Source organism: Chiloscyllium punctatum, chromosome 18, assembly GCF_047496795.1.
Source record: "Chiloscyllium punctatum isolate Juve2018m chromosome 18, sChiPun1.3, whole genome shotgun sequence".
In the NCBI taxonomy this organism is placed as follows: Eukaryota; Metazoa; Chordata; class Chondrichthyes; order Orectolobiformes; family Hemiscylliidae; genus Chiloscyllium; species Chiloscyllium punctatum.
Window position 1 is genome coordinate 78820188 of NC_092756.1, and position 19998 is coordinate 78840185.

Here is a 19998-nt window from a genome sequence, read left to right on the forward strand (position 1 = left end):
TCAAAAGTGACTCGCACAAAGATTGTGCTTAGTATCCTCCTTTAGATCTGAGCTGATTATGACAACACCTCAAACTGGTGGAACTCCAGAGGAGAGGAAAGCTGAGCGTAGGGCCTGAAGCTGCGCTGAATCTTCTACTAGCCGTCGTTTTGTTTTATAAATTTGTTCAAGGATGTTACTGGCTCAGCCAGCACTTATTGCCTATCCCTAATTTGCTCAGGGAGTCAACTATATTGGTAGGGCACTTGTGGTACTGCCCCTACCCCTGGCCCAGGAGACCTGGGTACAAGTTCCACTTGCTCCAGAGATATGTCAAAACATCTGAGTGGGCTGATTGGAAAATATGTTCAACCCCATTGTTGTGGGTCTGGAGTCATATGTAGGCCAGACCAGGTAAAGATAGCAGATTTTCTTCTCTGAAGGACTTAAGTGAGCCAAATGTGTTTTTACAATGATAAATGTTGATACAGTGTAGCTCTTTATCCCAGATTTTTTAGTTTTTTGAATCCAATGTCCCTACTTGCCACAGTAGGAACTTTGGCCTGGAGTTCTGAATTACTAATTCAAGTGACATTACCACTTTGAGACTGCCTCCCAATCTAAGTTTCATTCAGGGGTTTTCAGATCTTTATGCAAACTCAGGCCTGATTTCTGAGCTTCTTTTAAAGAACTGTTAACAGAGTTTACACAACAGAACAGCACACTCCCAGCTGTCCTGGTTCCATCCTCCTGCCACAGTCCTAGCACGTGACCACTGATGTCACAGTTACATCACCGCTTACCTCAGAGACTCATCTGCAAAATCATTACAATCCTGTCTCTAAAAGAACTGACCCCTAAAATCAGAATATTTGTCTGATTTAAGTTAGGGACCTAACGACACAGGATATAAACTTCGACTGAAGCATAGGATCCCTACAGTGTGGAAGCAGGCCATTCAGCCCATCAAGTCCACACCAACCTTCTGAAGAATATCCTGTCCAGACCCTACCTTGCTACGCCTGCATTTCCCACTGCTAATCCACCTAACATGCACATCTTTGGACTGTAGGAGGAAACTGGATCACCCAGAGGAAACCCACATAGACACAGAAAGAAAGTGCAAACTTCACACAGACAGTTGCCCGAGGCTGGAATTCAACCTGGGTCCCTGGTGCTGTGAGGCAGCAGTGCTAACCACTGTGGCATCCCATGTTTGGACTCAAAATGTTGGTGTTTGTTTGGAATTTAATTTTTATTGTTCTGCAGAAGTCATATTAAGGTCCAGACATGAACTCTGTTTCAGAAAGTGCTGGAGAATCTGAGCAGGAAAGCAGCATCTGTGGAGAGAGTTAAAAATCCCACAATGCCAGATTATAGTCCAACAGGTTTATTTGGAAGCACTAGCTTTCGAAGCGTTGCTTACAACCATCTGATGAAGGAGCAGCGCTTCGAAAGCTAGTGCTTCCAAATAAGCCTGTTGGACTATAGCCTGGTGTTGTGTGATTTTTAACGTTGTCCACCTCAGTCCAACACCGGCACCTCCAAGTCTGTGGAGAGAGAAAGAGAAATTGAGTCCAGTGACCTTTCTAAGGTTCTCCAGTAACTTAAAATTTTGTTTCAGATCTTCATCATTGTTCTCTCCACAGAGGTTGCCAGACCTCGTTGAGTTTCTCCAGCGGTTTCTGTGTTTTGTTAAAATTTGAGATCTCCGGAATGTGTGGGATTTGGATTTGGTTTGATTTGATGGTCTCAGTTCCTGTTGCCTCTCTCTCTCTCTCTCTCCATCCTTCACTGCAGCCTGTCGAACATTGCGCTGACGCCGGAGAGCCAGCGGGATCACGATCGGCGGATCCGCAGGGAAATCGCCAACAGTAATGAGCGCCGACGCATGCAGAGTATCAACGCTGGCTTCCAGTCACTCAAAGTGCTGCTGCCTCACACAGACGGAGAGAAGCTCAGCAAGGTCTGTTCACACCTGCAGGATCCATCTTCCTTCCTTCCTTCCATTGTCCTGAGCAAGCAGCCAGGCGCCTGGCAAACAAAAAGTTTTTCCTGCCTGTTATTTTTTTTTAAATTGGAACTTTACGCAACACATTCCTTTTGTTTTAAAGACTTGAACTACACTTGCACAGCTTATTTTGAGACTTTTCTTTTGGCTCACGTTCTCCGTTTTCTGCCTCGCAACCCCCCCCCCCCCCCCATCCTGTTCCTACCTCTGCTCACCACTAACTGTGGTGATCAATCAGCCTAATGGTGTTGACTAATCTCCTACAGCACCAGGATTCTCTGCACCTCCCCCTATTGTGAGCTCTGTCGATTCCATTCCCAAACCAGTTCACAAGGATGAGGTTCATGAGCTGATTGGCTTAGTGGGGGAGGCAGAATCAGATCCACTTTAAGGCCGGGATGGGTTCTTGATCAGTCAGAAAGTGGAGGGCGACGGGGAAAGGGCAGGAATGTGAACGTAAGGAACGATGTGGAGGAGCCAGTGTTGGTCTGGGATGGACAAAGTTACAAATCACACAACACTAGGTTATGGTCCAACAGGTTTACTTGGAAGCTCTAGCTTTCAGAATGCTGCACCTTCCAGCTATCTGACGAAGGAGCAGTGCTCCGAAAGCTAGTGCTTCCAAATAAACCTGTTGGACTATAACCTGGTGTTGTGTGATTTTTAATGATGCAAGGGATGTCAGATCAGCCAGTGGTTAGCACGGCTGCCTCACAGCGCCAGGGACCCGGGTTTGATTCCAGCCTTCGGAGACTGTGCAAACTCCACACAGACATTTTCCCAGTGTCTGCGTAGGTTTCCTCCAGGTGCTCTGGTTTCCTCCCACGGTCCAAAGATGTGCAGGTTAGGTGGATTGGCTATGCTCAATTGCCCATAGTGTTCAGGGATGTGTAGGCTAAGTGCATTAATCAGGGGAAATGTAGAGCAATGGGGTAGGGGAATGGGTTTGGGTGGGTTACTCTTTGGAGGTTCGGTGTGGACTTGTTGGGCCAAATGGCCTGTTTCCACACTGTAGGGATTCTATGATTCTGTTAAATGGTGGGACTGGCTGGAGGGACTGAATGGCCTATTCTTGTTCCTATTTCTTAAAGAATGATACAGGAGAGCTAGTCTCCTTACCTGTCCTTCCCAGAGGGCTTTGACACTGTGGTTCATGTATCTTTCGTGGGAAATGCAGCTCCCCAATCCTGGTCTCTGGATCAGGCATTTTGGCGACCATGCCTTCAGCTATTGTTTCCTCCTGAAACCCCTCTACCTTTCTATAACTCTCCCTTCTCTTCCTTTGTGACTCTTCAAATTGGCCTCTTTGTCTATTGATCTGCCTGCCCTAACACTTACCTGATGTTATTGTGTCATATAGATTGTTGTAAAACACAGTGCGCAATTAACTTTTTGGGATCTTGTGGCACAGTGGTAGCGTCCCTACCTCTGGGGCAGACGATACCAATTCAAGTCCCACTTCAGGGAGTGATGACATAACATGACCAGACTGATTGACTGAAAAAACATACAGAAAATGAATTCTGGAAAGTGATTGATTCTTATGTCTCTCTCTCTTGACAGGCAGCAATCCTTCAGCAGACTGCTGAGTATATCTTTGCTTTGGAGGAAGATAAGACCCGATTGGTCCAGCAAAATGCACATCTAAAGAGACTGGTGCAGGTGAGCAGGGCAGTCGGTTGGCATGGAACCTGTGGCTGATATATGTCTGCTAGAATCACTTGCTGGTCTAACAGGAATGTCATAGAACATAGAACAATACAGCACAGAACAGGCCCTTCGGCCCACAATGTTGTGCCGAACATTTGTCCTAGCTTAAGCACCTATCCATGTACCTATCCAATTGCCGCTTAAAGGTCACCAATGATTCTGACTCTGCCACTCCCACAGGCAGCGCATTCCATGCCCCCACCACTCTCTGGGTAAAGAACCTACCCCTGACATCCCCCCTATACTTTCCACCCTTCACCTTAAATTTATCTCCCCTTGTAACACTCTGTTGTACCCGGGGAAAAAGTCTCTGACTGTCTACTCTATCTATTCCCCTGATCATCTTATAAAGTCACCCCTCATCCTTCGCTGTTCCAATGAGAAAAGGCCTAGCACTCTCAACCTATCCTCGTACGACCTATTCTCCATTCCAGGCAACATCCTGGTAAATCTCCTCTGCACCCTCTCCAAAGCTTCCACATCTTTCCTAAAATAAGGCGACCAGAACTGCACACAGTACTCCAAATGTGGCCTTACCAAGGTCCTATACAGCTGCAACATCACCTCACGACTCTTGAATTCAATTCCTCTGCTAATGAACGCTAATACACCATAGGCCGCCTTACAAGTTCTATCCACCTGAGTGGCAACTTTCAAAGATCTATGAACATAGACCCCAAGATCCCTCTGCTCCTCCACCTTACAAAAACCCTACTGTTAACCCTGTATTCCGCATTATTATTTGTCCTTCCAAAATGGACAACCTCACACTTGACAGGGTTGAACTCCATCTGCCACTCCTCAGCCCAGCTCTGCATCATATCTAAGTCCCTTTGCAGCCGACAACAGCCCTCCTCACTATCCACAACTCCACCAATTTTCATATCATCTGCAAATTTACTGACCCACCCTTCGACTCCCTCTTCCAAATCATTAATAAAAATTACAAACAGCAGAGGACCCAGAGCTGATCCCTGCGGAACTCCACTTGTAACTGGGCTCCAGGCTGAATATTTACCATCTACCACCACTCTCTGACTTCGACCGGTTAGCCAGTTCTCTATCCAACTGGCCAAACTTCCCACTATCCCATGCCTCCTGACTTTCCGCATAAGCCTTCCATGGGGAACCTTATCAAATGCCTTACTAAAATCCATGTACACTACATCCACTGCTCTACCCTCATCCACATGCTTGGTCACCTCCTCAAAGAATTCAATAAGACTTGTAAGGCAAGACCTACCCTTCACAAATCCATGCTGGCTGTTCCTAATCAAGCAATGTCTTTCCAGATGCTCATAAATCCTATCCCTCAGTACCCTTTCCATTACTTTGCCTACCACCGAAGTAAGACTAACTGGCCTGTAATTCCAGGGGTTATCCCTATTCCATTTGTTTTTGGACAGGGGCAAAACATTCGCCACTCTCCAGTCCCCTGGCACCACCCCCATTGACAGTGAAAATGTCACATTGGTGCATTGAACTTTAATGGTTGACATGTACAACTGCTGTGGGCCTCCCAACATTTTCAAAGAAGGAGACCAAAATTCAGGATTGCAAACATAAAATAGTCACTAATAAATCCAGTCAGGAATTCAGAAGATATCTCTTTATTCGGGCATTGGTGAAAGGGTGGAACTCCCTCCAGGACAGCGACTGGTTTACATGAATAAAAGAGGGATTTACATGAGGGTTACAATCTTGGAAAGCTTCACAAATGGTGAACATAGTTTGTAGTGGGAGACAATTGGTTAGCTTCCAACAATCCAAAAATCACATTAATGTAGAGGATAAAAAGCAACAAAAATAACATTTTTGACAAATATTAATAAATTTCCAAGTTTGCAGTTATACTAAGCTAAGGAGAATAATGAATTGTGAGGATAATGTCGAGTGATCTGTAGAGTCATTGAGTTTTTCAGCATGGAAACAGACCCTTCGGTCCAACTTGTCCATACCGACCAGTTATCCTAAGTTAATCCAGTCCCATTTGCCAACATTTGGTCCATATCCCTTTAATTTCTTCCTATTCATATACCCTTCCAAGTGCCTTTTTTCAATGTTGTAATTATACCAGTCTCTACCATTTCCTCTGGCACTCATTCCATACACACACCACCCTCTGCATGAAAAGTTGTCCCTTGTGTCCCTTTTAAATCTTTCCTCCCTTCACCTTAAACCTGTGATCTCTAGTTTTGGACTCCCCTACCCTGGGAAAAAGACTTTGGCCATTCACTCTATCCATGATCTTCATGATCTTATAAACCTCTACAGTACAACGTTGATTATCTGAACATCGATTTTCCAAATTTCGGGTTATCCGAACAAGATCTCAAGGTTCCAATGCTTGAGTAAACTGTGTTATATGAACATTCGATTATCTGAAAGTTCGATTATCCGAACAAAATACTCCCTGCCATGTCATTTGGATAATTGAGGTTGCCCTGTATAAAGCCACACCTCAGCCTTCGATACTCCAGGGAAAATAGCCCTACCCTATTCAGCCTCTCCCTATAGATCAAACCGTCCAATCCTGGCAAAATGACTGTAAATCTTTCCTGAACCCTTTCAAATTTCACATCTTTTCTACAGCAGGGAGACCAGAATTGAACACCGTATTCTAAAAGTGGCCTCATCAATGTACTGTACAACTGCAACATGACCTTCCAACTTCTGTATTTCAGAGGGACACTGATAGGTCAAATGGGCAGATACCTGACAGATAAATTTCAATGCAGAGAAATGTGAGGTATTGCCTTTTGGTGGAAGAAACATGGAGAGATAATACAGGCTCAATGGTAAAACATTGAGGGGAGTACAGGAGTATGATTCACCTGCATGATTCTCTGAAGGTGGCCAGGCAAGTTGAAACATTAGTTAACAAGGTTTATAGGATTAGATTAGATTCCCTACAATGTAGAAACAGGCCCTTCGGTCCAACAAGTCCACACCAACACCCTGAAGAGTAACCCACCCAGACCCATTCCCCTCTGACTAATGCACCCAACACTATGGGCAATTTAGCATGGCCCATTCACCTGACCTGGGGTTAGGATCCTTGGGTTTATAGAGTCATAGAGATGTACAGGATGGAAACAGACCCTTCGGTCCAACCCGTCCATGCTGACCAGATATCCCAACCCAATCTTGTCCCACCTGCCAGCACCCGGCCCATATCCCTCCAAACCCTTCCTATTCATATACCCATCCAAATGCCTCTTAAATGTTGCAATTGTACCAGTCTCCTCCACATCCTCTGGCAGCTCATTCCACACATGCACCACCCTCTGCGTGAAAAAGTTGCCCCTTAGGTCTCTTTTATATCTTTCCCTTCTCACCCTAAACCTATGCCCTCTAGTTCTGGACTCCCCGACCCCAGGGAAAAGACTTTGCCTATTTATCCTATCCATGTCCCTCATTATTTTGTAAACCGCTATAAGGTCACCCCTCAGCCTCCGACACTCCAGGGAAAACAGCCTCAGCCTGTTCAGCTTCTCCCTGTAGCTCAGATCATCCAACACTGGCAGCATCCTTGTAAATCTTTTCTGAACCCTTTCAAGTTTCACAACATCTTTCCGATAGGAAGGAGACCAGAATTGCATGCAATATTCCAACAGTAGCCTAACCAATGTCCTGTACAGCCGCAACATGACCTCCGAACTCCTGTACTCAATACTCTGACCAATAAAGGAAAGCATTCCAAACGCCTTCTTCACTATCCTATCTACCTGCGACTCCACTTTCAAGGAGCTATGAACCTGCACTCCAAGGCCTCTTTGTTCAGCAACACTCCCTAGGACCTTACCATTAAGTGTATATGTCCTGCTAAGATTTGCTTTCCCAAAATGCAGCACCTCGCATTTAAATGGAAGCATAGAGTATAAAAGCAAGGAGGTGATGCTACACTTCGACAAATCATTGGTCAGACTACACTTGGAGTATTGTGTTCCGTTCTGGGCACCTTATTTAAGGAAGAATGTTAAAGCCCTGGGTAGAGTTCAAAGAATGTTTATGAGAATGATGCTACCAATGAGGAATTTTAGATACGAGGAAAGATTCAAGAAATTAGGCTTATTCTTCTTGGAGCAGAGAAGATTAAAATTATGAACAATTTTGAGAGGGTAAAGAAGGATATTCTGTTTCCACTATTTGGTACATCAGTATCTGGAGTTTCAAGATTGTCAGCATGAGTGCTAGGAATGAAATGAGGAGAAATGTCCTTAGTCGGAGAGTTGTTAGGATTTGGAATGCGCTGCCTGGGAGAGAAGTGGACGCAGTTTCCATTGGAGGTTTCAACAGAGATTTGGATAGAAAATTGAAAGTGATGAATTTAGAGAGCTATGGAGGATGAGCCTAGTTGGGTAGCTCTTTCAGGAATTGGTACAGACACAAATTGAATAGCCTCCTTCTGTCCTGTGAATTCTATGGTTCTGTGCCTACTAGAAATAAAATAAGGCTTTTCCCTCTTGTATTCATTGAGACATGTCACATGAAATTATGACGTAAAGGGGAGCAACATTTTGGTCCTGTGTGAGCAGAGAGTACTGGTGGGTTAGCAAGCAAATGCTAATGGGTAAAGCCGTTGACACGGGGAATGCACCAGTTAGATGATGATTGATAGTTAACTGCCAGGCATTGCTTAAACTTAAACTTGGCAGGTTGACTCTGATTTTGTCAAGGCATTGCCCTGAGAAACGGACCGGATAATAGCTGTCAGCTACTTTGTTCAGTTTTTTTGGGCACATGGTCTTCCTGGCTGTGGCAAGTCAGCTTCTCAGTGTGGCCCTCTTGCATGTACTGAAAGTTATATATACAAGGCCCTGTTTTCTGTGGACACTGGTCTCCCTAACAATATAAATTATCAGTGGTTAGATGCCTACAAACCCTTAACTGAATATTGCTGGAAAGTGGGTTGTTGCTGAATCTTTTCATCTTGCACTCATCAGGATCAAGGCAAGAATGCTAAATTTCAACCAAGCATGTGTAGGGACCCATTCTCTGCAAACGAAGGAATATATATCCCGTCTTCTGCCTTTTGTGGATTACCTGGAAGCTTGGGGGACCTGTAGTTTTCTGTTGCATTCTCCATGGTAATATGTAAGCTAATCAGAGTGCTGGTTAATGGGAATGCAGATTTGAGCACTTGACAGTTGCACTGTGGTAATGTTCCCGACCTAGTGAACCAGAGGGTCAGGCTATTGCTCTGGGGACACTGGTTCAAATCCCAGTACAGCATCTAGTGGAATTTAAATTCAACCAATGATTTCCTTTAAAAAAATTGAATAGAACATAAAGCTGGTCTCAGAAATGGTGACCGTGGCGATTATTGTCAATTTGTTGTGAAAACTCATCCGGTTCACTAATGTCCTTTAGGGAAGGAAATCTGCTGTCCCCATCTGGTCTGGCCTACATGTGACTCCAGACCTACAGAAATGTGGTTGACTTTTAATTGGGGTGGTCTAGATAGCCAATCAGTTCAAGGACAATTAGGGATGAGCAATAAATGTCAGCCTTGCTAATGACATCCACATCTCCTGAAATAATGGATTCCTTTTGTTAAATTTGAGTGTGACTTGGATATGTTTAGAGGGGAGCAGAAAGATTTGGACCAAGCAACACAGCATTCATTAAACCTCGAGCTGAGAATTATGCTTCACATTCAAATTGTTTTCATCTAAACCTATCAGCAGCAGATCCTTCTGTTCCTCTGCTTTTCATGTACTTCCTTGGCTATATCTTCAATCCATTGATGCTGTTAACATTAGACTGCCTACAGTGTGGAAATAGACCCTTCGGCCCAACCAGTCTACACTGACCCTCTGAAGAGTAACCCACCCAGACCCATTTCTCTCTGACTAATGCACCTAACACTATGGGCAATTTAGCATGGCCAATACACCTGACCCACACATCTTTGGACTGTGGGAGGAAACCGGAGCACCCAGAGGAAACCCACACAGACACGGGGAGAACGTGCAAACTCAACACAGACTGTTGCCTGAGGTGGGAATCAAAGCTGTGAGGAAGCAGTGCTAACCACTGAGCCACCGTGCCACCCCCAAATCCATGTGATAGTATACTCTCACCACTCTCTGGAAGCTTCTTCTAAAATCCTTCAGGATTTTATGAATCACCACTTTATATTTGTGATCCGGAACCTGCTGGGCCACGTGGCCTTTTTCTGTGCATTAGGTATTTCAGTGAGGGCAACATTTCACAGTATTGAATATTTCAGAACTCTAAGTAAAGGTGTATGATTAAAGCTCAGCAGTTTATAAAATCCTCTGAGATTGCGTTAAGGGACAGAGTTCTAAATTATCTGGCTTTACCTTCTACCATCCTGTTTGAACAAAATGCTGATCTGATTGGGAAAATGAGAAGCTACAGAAAGCAGCGCTAATCTGATTTCTGTTCCATTGCCACTATTTCTGTGTTGCTTTGTGTGTGCTGATTGACTGATTGACTGACTGACTGACTGTCTGTCTGTCTGACTGACTGGGAATGGGCCACAGCTGCCAGAGCAGCTGCTTTCTCAGCTGGTCATCGCCTGAAACTGCTGCCCGTCCGACTGTGAAACAACAAGAGCAGCGAAACCGACAGAGAGACAGTTTTTCAGAAACCCCTCCGAGACCAGAGCCCCCAACTCTCCATTGTACGGCTTGAGTAGAATTTTTCACTAACAGGTCATTCACCTCAATGTGTCCACGTCTGACATTACGCTGCACACAAACCTGTTCTCAGCCTCGTTCATCTCAGGTATCAGCTTACCCTCCTTTTCGTCCCATAGTGGTTTCACTTCCCCTTAAAAGTATGTATTGTTCTTCTCTACTCTCTGGGAAAAGAGGTTTCTCTTGAATTTTCTGTTGGATTTGTTGATAGCTGTCTGATGGAGATTGTCCCCTAGTTTTGGACTTTGCCACAAGTGAAAACCTCTTCTTCACATTGACCCTGATCAGACCCTTTTTATCATTTTATACCATTTTAATTGCAGAATCCAAATACTTGAGCTGTTAAATTCGAAGGACAGTGAGTGGGCGGCTGTTTTGTGTGGAATAAGGACCTTATTCTCTAGCACTGTATCATTACCCACCCACCCCACCCCATATCTGCCCTGCACGGTGTATTTATGAATTGCCCTTGTCCTTCTTCGCTCTTGATGCCAAGGTGCAAGGCTGGACATATTCCTTTTGTTTGCAGAGGATGTGTTCCTGTAAAAAGATTGTAGGCCAACAGTGGAAGTGAGCCACGTTATGAGCTCAACTGATTACCTTAAATTGGTAGCTAGTTTGAGGAAGCTGTTCAAGCTTTGAGCCTTTCTTTTGGCAGAAGTTTGGTGAGCACATGATTTCCTGATGCTGTATCCATGGCAGCACCAAAGCTAATCAGAGCCAACTTACTGACCAATCAGTCTCCTCTTCAGCTATTGTATAAATTGTGATGGTCTGAAATTTGTCCTGATTAGTGAAAGACAAAAAAAAACTTCAGCAACTTGTCACTGTTTTCAGCAGTGTTCAAATTCTGTTCTACCACGTGGATCTTTATAAGTTTTGGGTCACTGAACAGGACAGTGCTGGGTCAGGGCGGCAGGAAATGTACTGTGCAGCTGGTCTTGGAGCGCCTCATATTGGATATGAAAAATCAACCTGGTTCCATTGATATCCCTCATTTTTGGATGATTCAGATGCAACTCTTTAGAATATTGAAACAGGGGGCCATTCAGCCCTTTTTTAGTCTATTCCACCAATGATTGCGATTGTGACAAATCTGTATGTTAATTCAATTCACTTACCTTTGCTCCAATATGCCTCTATTCCCATTGAAAAGAAAATCGATCTCCGATTTAAAATGTTTAATGGCTCTGCTGGTTATTTCACACTTCCACCAGCCTTTGGTTAAAAATACTTCCCTCCTGATTGGGCCTAGCTTAATTTAATGTCCATTGGACCTCTCTCATCGGGAGGTAAGTGACTCTCTCTTTACCCTGTGTTTATTCAAAGTCCTTAAAAACTATAATCAGATCACCTCCCCAGGCACAGCTCATTTATGCAATCCCTCCTCAAAACCTAATGTTTGGAATGCTGTTGTCGGTGTGTTCTGTATCGCAATGTCTCTGTGGTCTTGTCATCCTTGCCAACTGAGTCTTGTACAGACATGGTTTCTACTTTCCTCCTTCCTCTCCATACCTGCTCCCAAACCCAGGAATACTCAGGTTCCTCCCCAAAACGGAAAAGAGGCGACGAATCCGATGAAGGGATCGGTTCTCCGGATTCCGCGGATGAAGAGCTGGCTGAGCTGAGGCAGCACCTGGAGAAGGAGAGGCTGATCCGGATCACGCTGGAAGAGAAGGTTTGTTTGGTTCTTTGCTCCAGAGGCTGCTGGGGGGGGGGGGCCATGCCTCCCTCCTCAATCTGTCTGTGATGTGGCCCTCTGGCCTGCCCTCGGGCTTTGTACTTGGCGACAGACTCCACCTCCTCACCAACCGGATTGTTGGTCATGTTCCTCACACGGTGCCCACTTCCACTGACTTGACCTTGTCTCCCCCACTTCTGACTGAAGTGTGCGAGGCCCTCCCCACCAAAATGACAGCGTGGAGTCCCCCTAGAGCTGGGAGAGTGCCACTGCAGCCTGGACTTGCTCCATTGCAGAGAAACACAGGCTGAGTTCTTATCAGTGTCCCCAGTCCCACCGCTGCTCCTGGACTGTGTGGACACAGGAACCAATCTGGACTGCAGCTGAGGAATGAAGTGTGTATCCAGACCATAATGCCACAGATACACGTGGACATCCAGAACAGCTACACTCCTCAGCCACCCATTACCATCCACAACCCACTAAAGACACACCCATCATTACACATACTGCGCACATACGTTGCACCCTGTCTTAGTTTGGGATGAAGATGCCCCAAAAACTAAAGAAGGGTTCCAAGGATGTGGGGGTGGGATTCAGGGGCTGGAGGGTGAAGAGCAGAACAGAACTCATTGGATTGCACTTGCAAAGAGCCGACGGGCTGAACATCCGTGCTGTATCACTCTGTGGAGTCACGTCGGCCGCTGACTCATAGGCTTTCCGACCTTTTTTACTTCAGGTGAAAGCTCTGGAGTCGCAGCTGCAGCCCGGCATGCTGAAGGAGATCCTACACCAGGCCCAACTGCAGCAAGAGCATGATGTGTTGCTGGAGCGGCGGAGGCAGCTTGTGGAGGAGCAACAGAGAAGCAGCAACACAGCAGCACAGGTACCACCTCCTGCATCTCCACCCACCCTCCCTCGGACAGCCTGGACCAGACTGCATTCTCTATATCCCCGGCCCCTCTTCCACTCTCGGGAGGAGATTGCTGCCTCCTCGACATCTGAGGGGGTAGCATTAGGGTGGCACGGTGGCTCAGTGGTTAGCACAGCTGCCTCCCAGTGCCAGGGACTCAGGTTCGATTCTAACCTTAGGTGATTGTGTGGAGTTTGCACGTTCTCCCTATGTCTGCATGAGTTTCCTCCCACAATCCAAAGATGTGCAGGTTAGGTGAATTGGCCATGCTAAATTGCCCCATAGTGTTCAGGGATGTGTAGGTTAGGTGCATTATTCAGGAGTAAATATAGGATAATAGGGTAGGGGAATGGGTGTGGGTGGGTTACTCTTCAGAAGGTCGGTAGGTTGACCTATTTCTACACTGATGGGATTTTATGATTCTATGATCCCCATTCCTGAATTTTGACCACCTAGTGTAAGGAGGCCAGTCCAGGAACCTCCCTGTGGGCTATACAGGAAGGTCCAGACTGGAGCCAAGCTGTGGAAGGGATTGTGGTGGGTGGATAGAGCAATGCAGTGTGTGTATCTTTATGTGAGGCCTTCCACACCCAATGGGCTACAAGTCCTGGCCAGTGTAGTGCAAACCAGCAATTATACTATTTAACTTATAACAAATAAAGTATACTTCTTCTCTATTACATCCTTTAAGCAGGCAGTATTATTGACTGACAAATCTGGGCATTGTCTCCTTTTGTGGTTTTTAGTTAGAAAAATCTTACATCAAAATCTTTGAATGAGTTTGAATTGTTCAGATTTTAGTTTTGTTTTGAAATACTGGGCTGCAGCGAGTTGGGGGTAAATGCGAGTGAAAAATTGGCATTAATTTATTTGATTTAAATCTGAAAAACACAAATAGGGGTCTTCACAGAAACAGCCAAACTGAATGTAACCCCCTCATTATTTAAATCTATCCAGGCACCTTGTCGTGGTGCCCACATTCATTCTTTTAAGTCCCTCTCTACCTGTTTAAAATCAAAGATCCCGTGTATGAGGTCATGCACTTTGGTGGGAAGAATAGAGGCATGGACTATTTTCTAAATGGGGAGAAAATTCAGAAAGCTGGAGTACAAGGGGACTTGGGAGCCCTAGTCCAGGATTCTGTTAAGGTAAACTTGTATGTTGAGTTAGTAATTGGGACGGCAAATACGATGTTGTCACTCATCTTGAGAGAACTAGAATATAAAAGCAGGGTTGTACTTCTGAGGTTTCTTCTTATCCCAAGGCTGTGCCCTTGTTCCTCATCCCTCCTGCCAATGGAAACATCTTCCCAATGTCCACTCTGTCCAAGTCTCAACTGGATAGAGCCATAGAGTCGTAGAAATATACAGCACGGAAACAGATCCTATGGTCCAACTCATCCATGCTGACCAGATATCCAAAGTTAATCTAATCCCATTTGCAACGCTTGACCCATATCCCTTTATCCAGATGTCTTTTTAATGTTTCAATTGTACCAGTCCCCACCACTTCCCCAGGCAGCTCATTCTATACATGCAGGCCACATTTAGAGTACTGAGAGCAACTTTGGTCCCCATACTTCAGGAAGGATGTATTGGTCCTGGAGCAGGTCCAGAGGAGATTCATGAGAATGAACCCAGGAATGAAAGGCTTAACATGAGGAATGTTCGAGGACTGTGGGACTAAACTCGATGGAGTTTAGAAGGATGAGGTGCCTGTTTTCCCTGGAGCGGAGGCTAAGGGGTGACCTTATCAAAGTTTATAAAATCATGAGGGGCATGGATAAGGTAAATAGACAAGGTCTTTTCCCTGGGGTGGGGGAGTCCGGAACTAGAAGGCATAGGTTTAGGGTGCCCTGGTACTGACATGGGAGCTGGGGCACCTTTGATCACCCTCACTTATCTTCCACAGGTATAACCTGGTCTTATCTACTGTATTACTTGGGGTGCCTAAAACACACACTCTTCCCTTCTAAGGCATTAACCTGCTTGGGAGAAATGTCTAAGGACTATATCCACGTTCTCTAAGTGCATCCTATTGGTCTTAGTTGTTATTAGCAAATCATCTCATTAAATAGCGACCTGGGGTAGACTTTGGTGGGCCTAGCAGACTTGTGGAATTGATTCCTGGTCAGTTATATAAATTATTTGGATATGAATATAGAAGGCATGGTTAGTAGGTTTGTGGACAACTCCAAAATTAGTACATAGTGATGGAGGTTTTCTAAGATTACAAAGGGATCTTGATCAAATGGGTCAATGGGTTGAAAAATGGAAGATAGAGTTCAATCTGGAGAAATGCGAGATATTGCATTCTGGTACAACAAACAAGAATAGGGCTTATACAATTAATGATAGGGCCATGGGTAATGTTATAGAACACAGGGACCTACGGGTGCAGGTGCATAATTCTTTGAAGTTTGCGTCACATCTGGACCGGTGGTTAAAAAAGCATTTGGTAAACTTGCTTTCATTGCTCAGTCATTTGAGCAAAGGAGTTGAAAAGTCATGTTGAGGTTGTACAGGACATTGGCGAGGCCTCTCCTGGAATACTATGTCCATTTCTGGTCACCTATTTACAGAAAGGATATAATTAAGCTTGAGAGGGTTCAGAAGAGATTTACTAGGATGTTGTGGGTATGGAAGGTTTGAGTTGTAAAGAAAGGCCGGGATGTTTTTCACTGGAACTTAGGAGGGTGAGAGGTGACCTGATAGAATATCTATAAAATAATGAGATAGAGTTAATGGTAGTTGCCTTTTCCCTAAGATGGGGAATTTCAAGACTTGGGGGCAGCTTTTTAAGTCGAGAGGAGAGAGATTTTAAAAAAGATTTGAGGAGGCAAATGTTTTGCATGGAGGGTAGTTTGTGTTTGGAATGGACTTTCTGATGTAGTGGTGGATGCGGGTACAATTATAAAGTCTAAAACACATTTGAATAAGTACATGAGTAGGAAAGGTTTGGAGGGATATGGGCCAGGAGCAGGCAGGTGGGATTAGTTTAGTTTGGGATTATGTTCGGCAAGCACTGATTGGACTGAAGGGTGTGTTTCCATGCAGTATGGCTTTGAGGTGCGAAATCTTTTCATCAGGACAAATGGAAGAATGCCAAATTCTAAACCTTCACAACAATTTGTATAACAGAAGAAAAGGATACTGATTAGCCATTTTCTCCATGGCAATGCCTCCGCCAATGGGGAGAACTACAGGCTCCCTAACTTTCTGGGTAATTTGTTTCTTTTTTATATGCATGTTGCAGTCATGTGTATCGTAATGGTGAGACTCTGGTTCCTTTCCATTAGTGGTCTCGTGGCAATGTAACTCAACTTATAATCCAGAGGCCAAGGCTAATGCATGACTTCAAATCCCACCATAGCAGCTGCTGAAATTTAGAATTCAATGAATAAATCTGGAATTTGAAAACTAGCGGTGACCATGGATTATTCTAGTTTAGCAATGTCCTGTTAGGGAAGAAAATCTACCAGGTGTAGGCCACAGTGTTGCAGGTGACTTATAACCATCTTTGAAACTTTATAACCATCTTTGAAACTGCCAAGCAAGCCGTTCAGTTCTGGGCAGCAATGATGCTGATACCCCCGAAATGATTTTATTTAAAGGCTGACTCAGGAGTCTCTCCTGCACTTACCACCTGCTGGTTGGAAGAATAAACTGTTTGGCTGCATTATGAATACACTTTCCTTTGCTAACAAGTTCTGGGGCGTGGCTTGAACTTGAGACTTTCTGTTCACTGCGCCACAGGGCCTCCAAGTCCAAAGCTAGCAATCTCTAATCTGAGCTAACTAATAAATGCAATAAGGAATTGAGGAGAAAGCTTTATATCTACAGTCTGGAACTTGCTCTCACAAAGATGTGAATAGTTCAGATGTATTTAAGAGAAACTTGTGAGAAGGTAACACAATAAGCTGATAGGGTCAGATGGGAAAACACCTGTGGAGCTGGTATGGACCTATTGGGCCAAATGGCCTGTTTCTTTGCTACAAGATCAATATTTAACAAGGACTGGAAGGGGGGCAATGATTGGTGGCAAGGGGGAAGGAACTGGGAGGGGAACCCTGCATGATATAGAGCAATGAGTTAATAATAAATTGTTCCTCTGTGCCCCTGGAATTGAGCGGGAGAATTATATTCTGGGATTTCTCTACCCCAACTCGAAATTCCTGAAGGGGTTAACCTTCCTTGTGGGCAAGGGCAGCCTCTCTCTCAGCTGTCTGTGCTACTGTTCGGTCTCTGTTGATTGGTTTTAATTTTCTCCTGTAAGTGGATATGAACACAGCTGCTGCGGCATTTTTCTTTGGTCTGTTGCCAGCTCAGCCTCACAGCCTAGCTGGCTGATCCTTTCCTTCAGGCCCGTCACTCTCCTCTCACTTGGAATCAGCTGGTCCAACCCTGCCTTCTCCCAGCGAAGTGTTTAGTATGCTTGCCTTCGTTGTTCAGACCTTTGAGTATAAGTGTTGGGATGTCATGTTGGGAGGTTATAGAGGACACTGGTGGGGCCTCTTCTGGAGTACTGTGCACAGTTCTGGTCATCCTGTTATAGGAAGGATATTATTAAATTGGAGAGGGTTCAGAAAAGATTTACCTGGAATTTGCTGGAAATGAAAGGTTTGAGTTATGAAGGAGAGGCTGGGTTCTTTTTCACTGGAGTGTAGGAGGTTGAGGGGTGACCTTTATTGTGGTTTATAAAGTCATAAGGGGCATAGATAAGGTGAATGACAAAGGTCTTTTCTCTAGGTTGGGGAGTTGAAAACTTGGGAGCATAGTTTTTAAGGTGAGAGGTGAAAGATTTAAGAAGGACATGAGGGGCAATTACTTTACACAGTGTGGTTCATCTGTGGAATGAACTACCAGAGGAAGTGGTGGATGCAGGTACAGTTACAAAGTTTAAAAGACATTTGGATAAGTGCTTGAATAGAAAAGGTTTGGAGGGATATGGGCCAAACTCAGGCAAATGGGGCTAGTTTGCTTTGGTGGATGTGGACTGGTTGAACTGAAGGGTTTGTTTCTAGACTGTATGGCCCTGTGGGTTCCACAGGTCACTGTTTCTCAGCAGCCTTGCTGTTTGGGAGTTTCTGACAGACTATGCATGCAGGTTGCTCAGAATGGGCTTGTATTTGGTCCAACCAGTCCATGCTGAACATGATCCCAAACCTAACTAGTCCCACTTGACTGCTCCTTGCCCTTTTCCCTCCAAATCCATGTCTTTTAAACGTTGTAATTGTGCCTGCATCCACCACATGTGAACCACCCTGTGTTAAAAAAAAAACTGGCTCCTCATGTCAAACCTTCCATATCCATGTGCAGAAGATTAAAGGGCAGTCTAACTGAGGTGTCATTATGAAGATGAAAGCACTCATTGAGATGGAGAACAACTACTTCCTCAGCCAGGATTCTTCAACAACGGGACTTTTATCTTAAAATTAGAGCCAGGTCACTCAGGGATGATGTCAGAGAGTACCCCCTCATACGAAGGGGAGGGGGGAGTAGGAATTTGCAACTCTCTACCTCAAAAAATGCTGCTAAGACAGATGCTGAGGGAGGGAGAGTAGGTTGCCAATTAAGTTTTTATATTTGAGACCCTCCCTCTCTGTCTCTGCGATGGCTTGGTGTGTGGGTTGAGCAGGTGAGATAGTCACTCCATTCCAGCACAGAAAGTGTTATTCAAACCCACAGCAATGCTCCCGTCATTAAATTGATTACATTTTCTCAATCTAAAAATGTGCAGATGTCACGTTGCACAGAAGGCTCTTGCGAAGTGAGGGTGACAAAGCTCAATGTTTCCTTCTCTTTCTTTCCTTGACGACAGAGAAGGGAGAATGGGTAGGCAGGTGGTCACTTATGGAAAAGGGCTCCTCCCCAGTACTTCATTTCAAGTGAATGTCAGAATCCATATGCTATGCTTAAAAATGTAGTAATGAGGGGCTGTGGTCTGTATATTACAGTCAGATCTCCACTATTTTAAGAATTTCTGTGTCTCGTAGATTCCCTACTGTGTGGAAACAGGCCATTTGGCCTAACAGGTCCACACCGACCTTCCAAAGAGTAACCCACCCAGACCCATTCCCCATTACTCTACATCTATCCCTGACTAATACTGTTAACCTACACATCCCTGAACACAATGGTCAATTTTACCGTGGCCAAATCACCTAACCTGCACATCTTTGTACTGTGGGAGGAAACCCACGCAGACACAGGAGAACGTGCAAACTCCACATAGACAGTCGACCAAGGCTGGATTCGAACCCAGGTACCCTGGTGCTGTGAGGCTGCAGTACTAACCACTGAGCCACCATGCTATTTTTTTTTGTGTGCTTCCCTGCGCTCTCCTTTTTTGACCCACTCTTTCTGTCCTAAGTCCATCTGTCCCTTTGTATCCATTTCTTCCACTGCCTGTATTTCTCATTCCAGCTTCCACTTTCTCTGCCTAACTCTCTCGCTGCTGCCTGTCTCTCCCTCCTTCACCTTGTTTGCAGCTGAATGTTTGTTTGTTTTAAACAGCCTCTGATGCTTTTTCTGAAGATGTTTTTCGTTTCCCTCCCTGTTAGCTGTCCGTCGCACACAGTCCCCCGGCCCCAACTCAACACCCAACAGTCATAGTGCCAGCACCTCTGCCTCCAAGTGTCCTCCAGGTCAACGTGGTAACCATGGCACCGAGCTCCGTCATCAGTACAGTGTCCACATCGAAACAGAACTTGGACACCATTGTACAGGTATGGGGGGCGTGGGTTCAGAAGCACAATATCTTATTTACAGGATCAGAGCACGACAGTAGGTTTATGCATTGCTCTTGGGGGTGGTCACTCTTGTCCAGGGAGTGGTTTCCTCCTTCTGTCAGGATTGAGGTGGCCTACGGTCACCTAGCTCTGAGTCAAGGAGTGTGGCACTGGAAAAGCACAGCCGGTCAGGCAGCATCCAAGGAGCAAGAGATTCGACGTTTAGGGCATAAGCTCTTCTTCAGGAATGAGGGGATGGCCCAAGGGGGCTGAGAGATAATTAAGAGGGGGTGGAGCTGGGGGGAA

General features: G+C 45.1%; 1 protein-coding gene across 1 annotated transcript in view; it reads left to right on the forward strand.

Moving 5' to 3' along the window:
* Positions 1–19998, forward strand: part of LOC140489218 (transcription factor AP-4-like) — a 33814-nt gene that overhangs the window by 11301 nt on the left and 2515 nt on the right. Inside the window, exons 2-6 of the mRNA XM_072588521.1 lie at positions 1780–1945; positions 3554–3652; positions 11900–12046; positions 12789–12935; positions 19525–19689. Coding sequence (XP_072444622.1) covers positions 1780–1945; positions 3554–3652; positions 11900–12046; positions 12789–12935; positions 19525–19689 — 724 coding nt within the window. The remainder of the gene's footprint in view (positions 1–1779; positions 1946–3553; positions 3653–11899; positions 12047–12788; positions 12936–19524; positions 19690–19998) is intronic.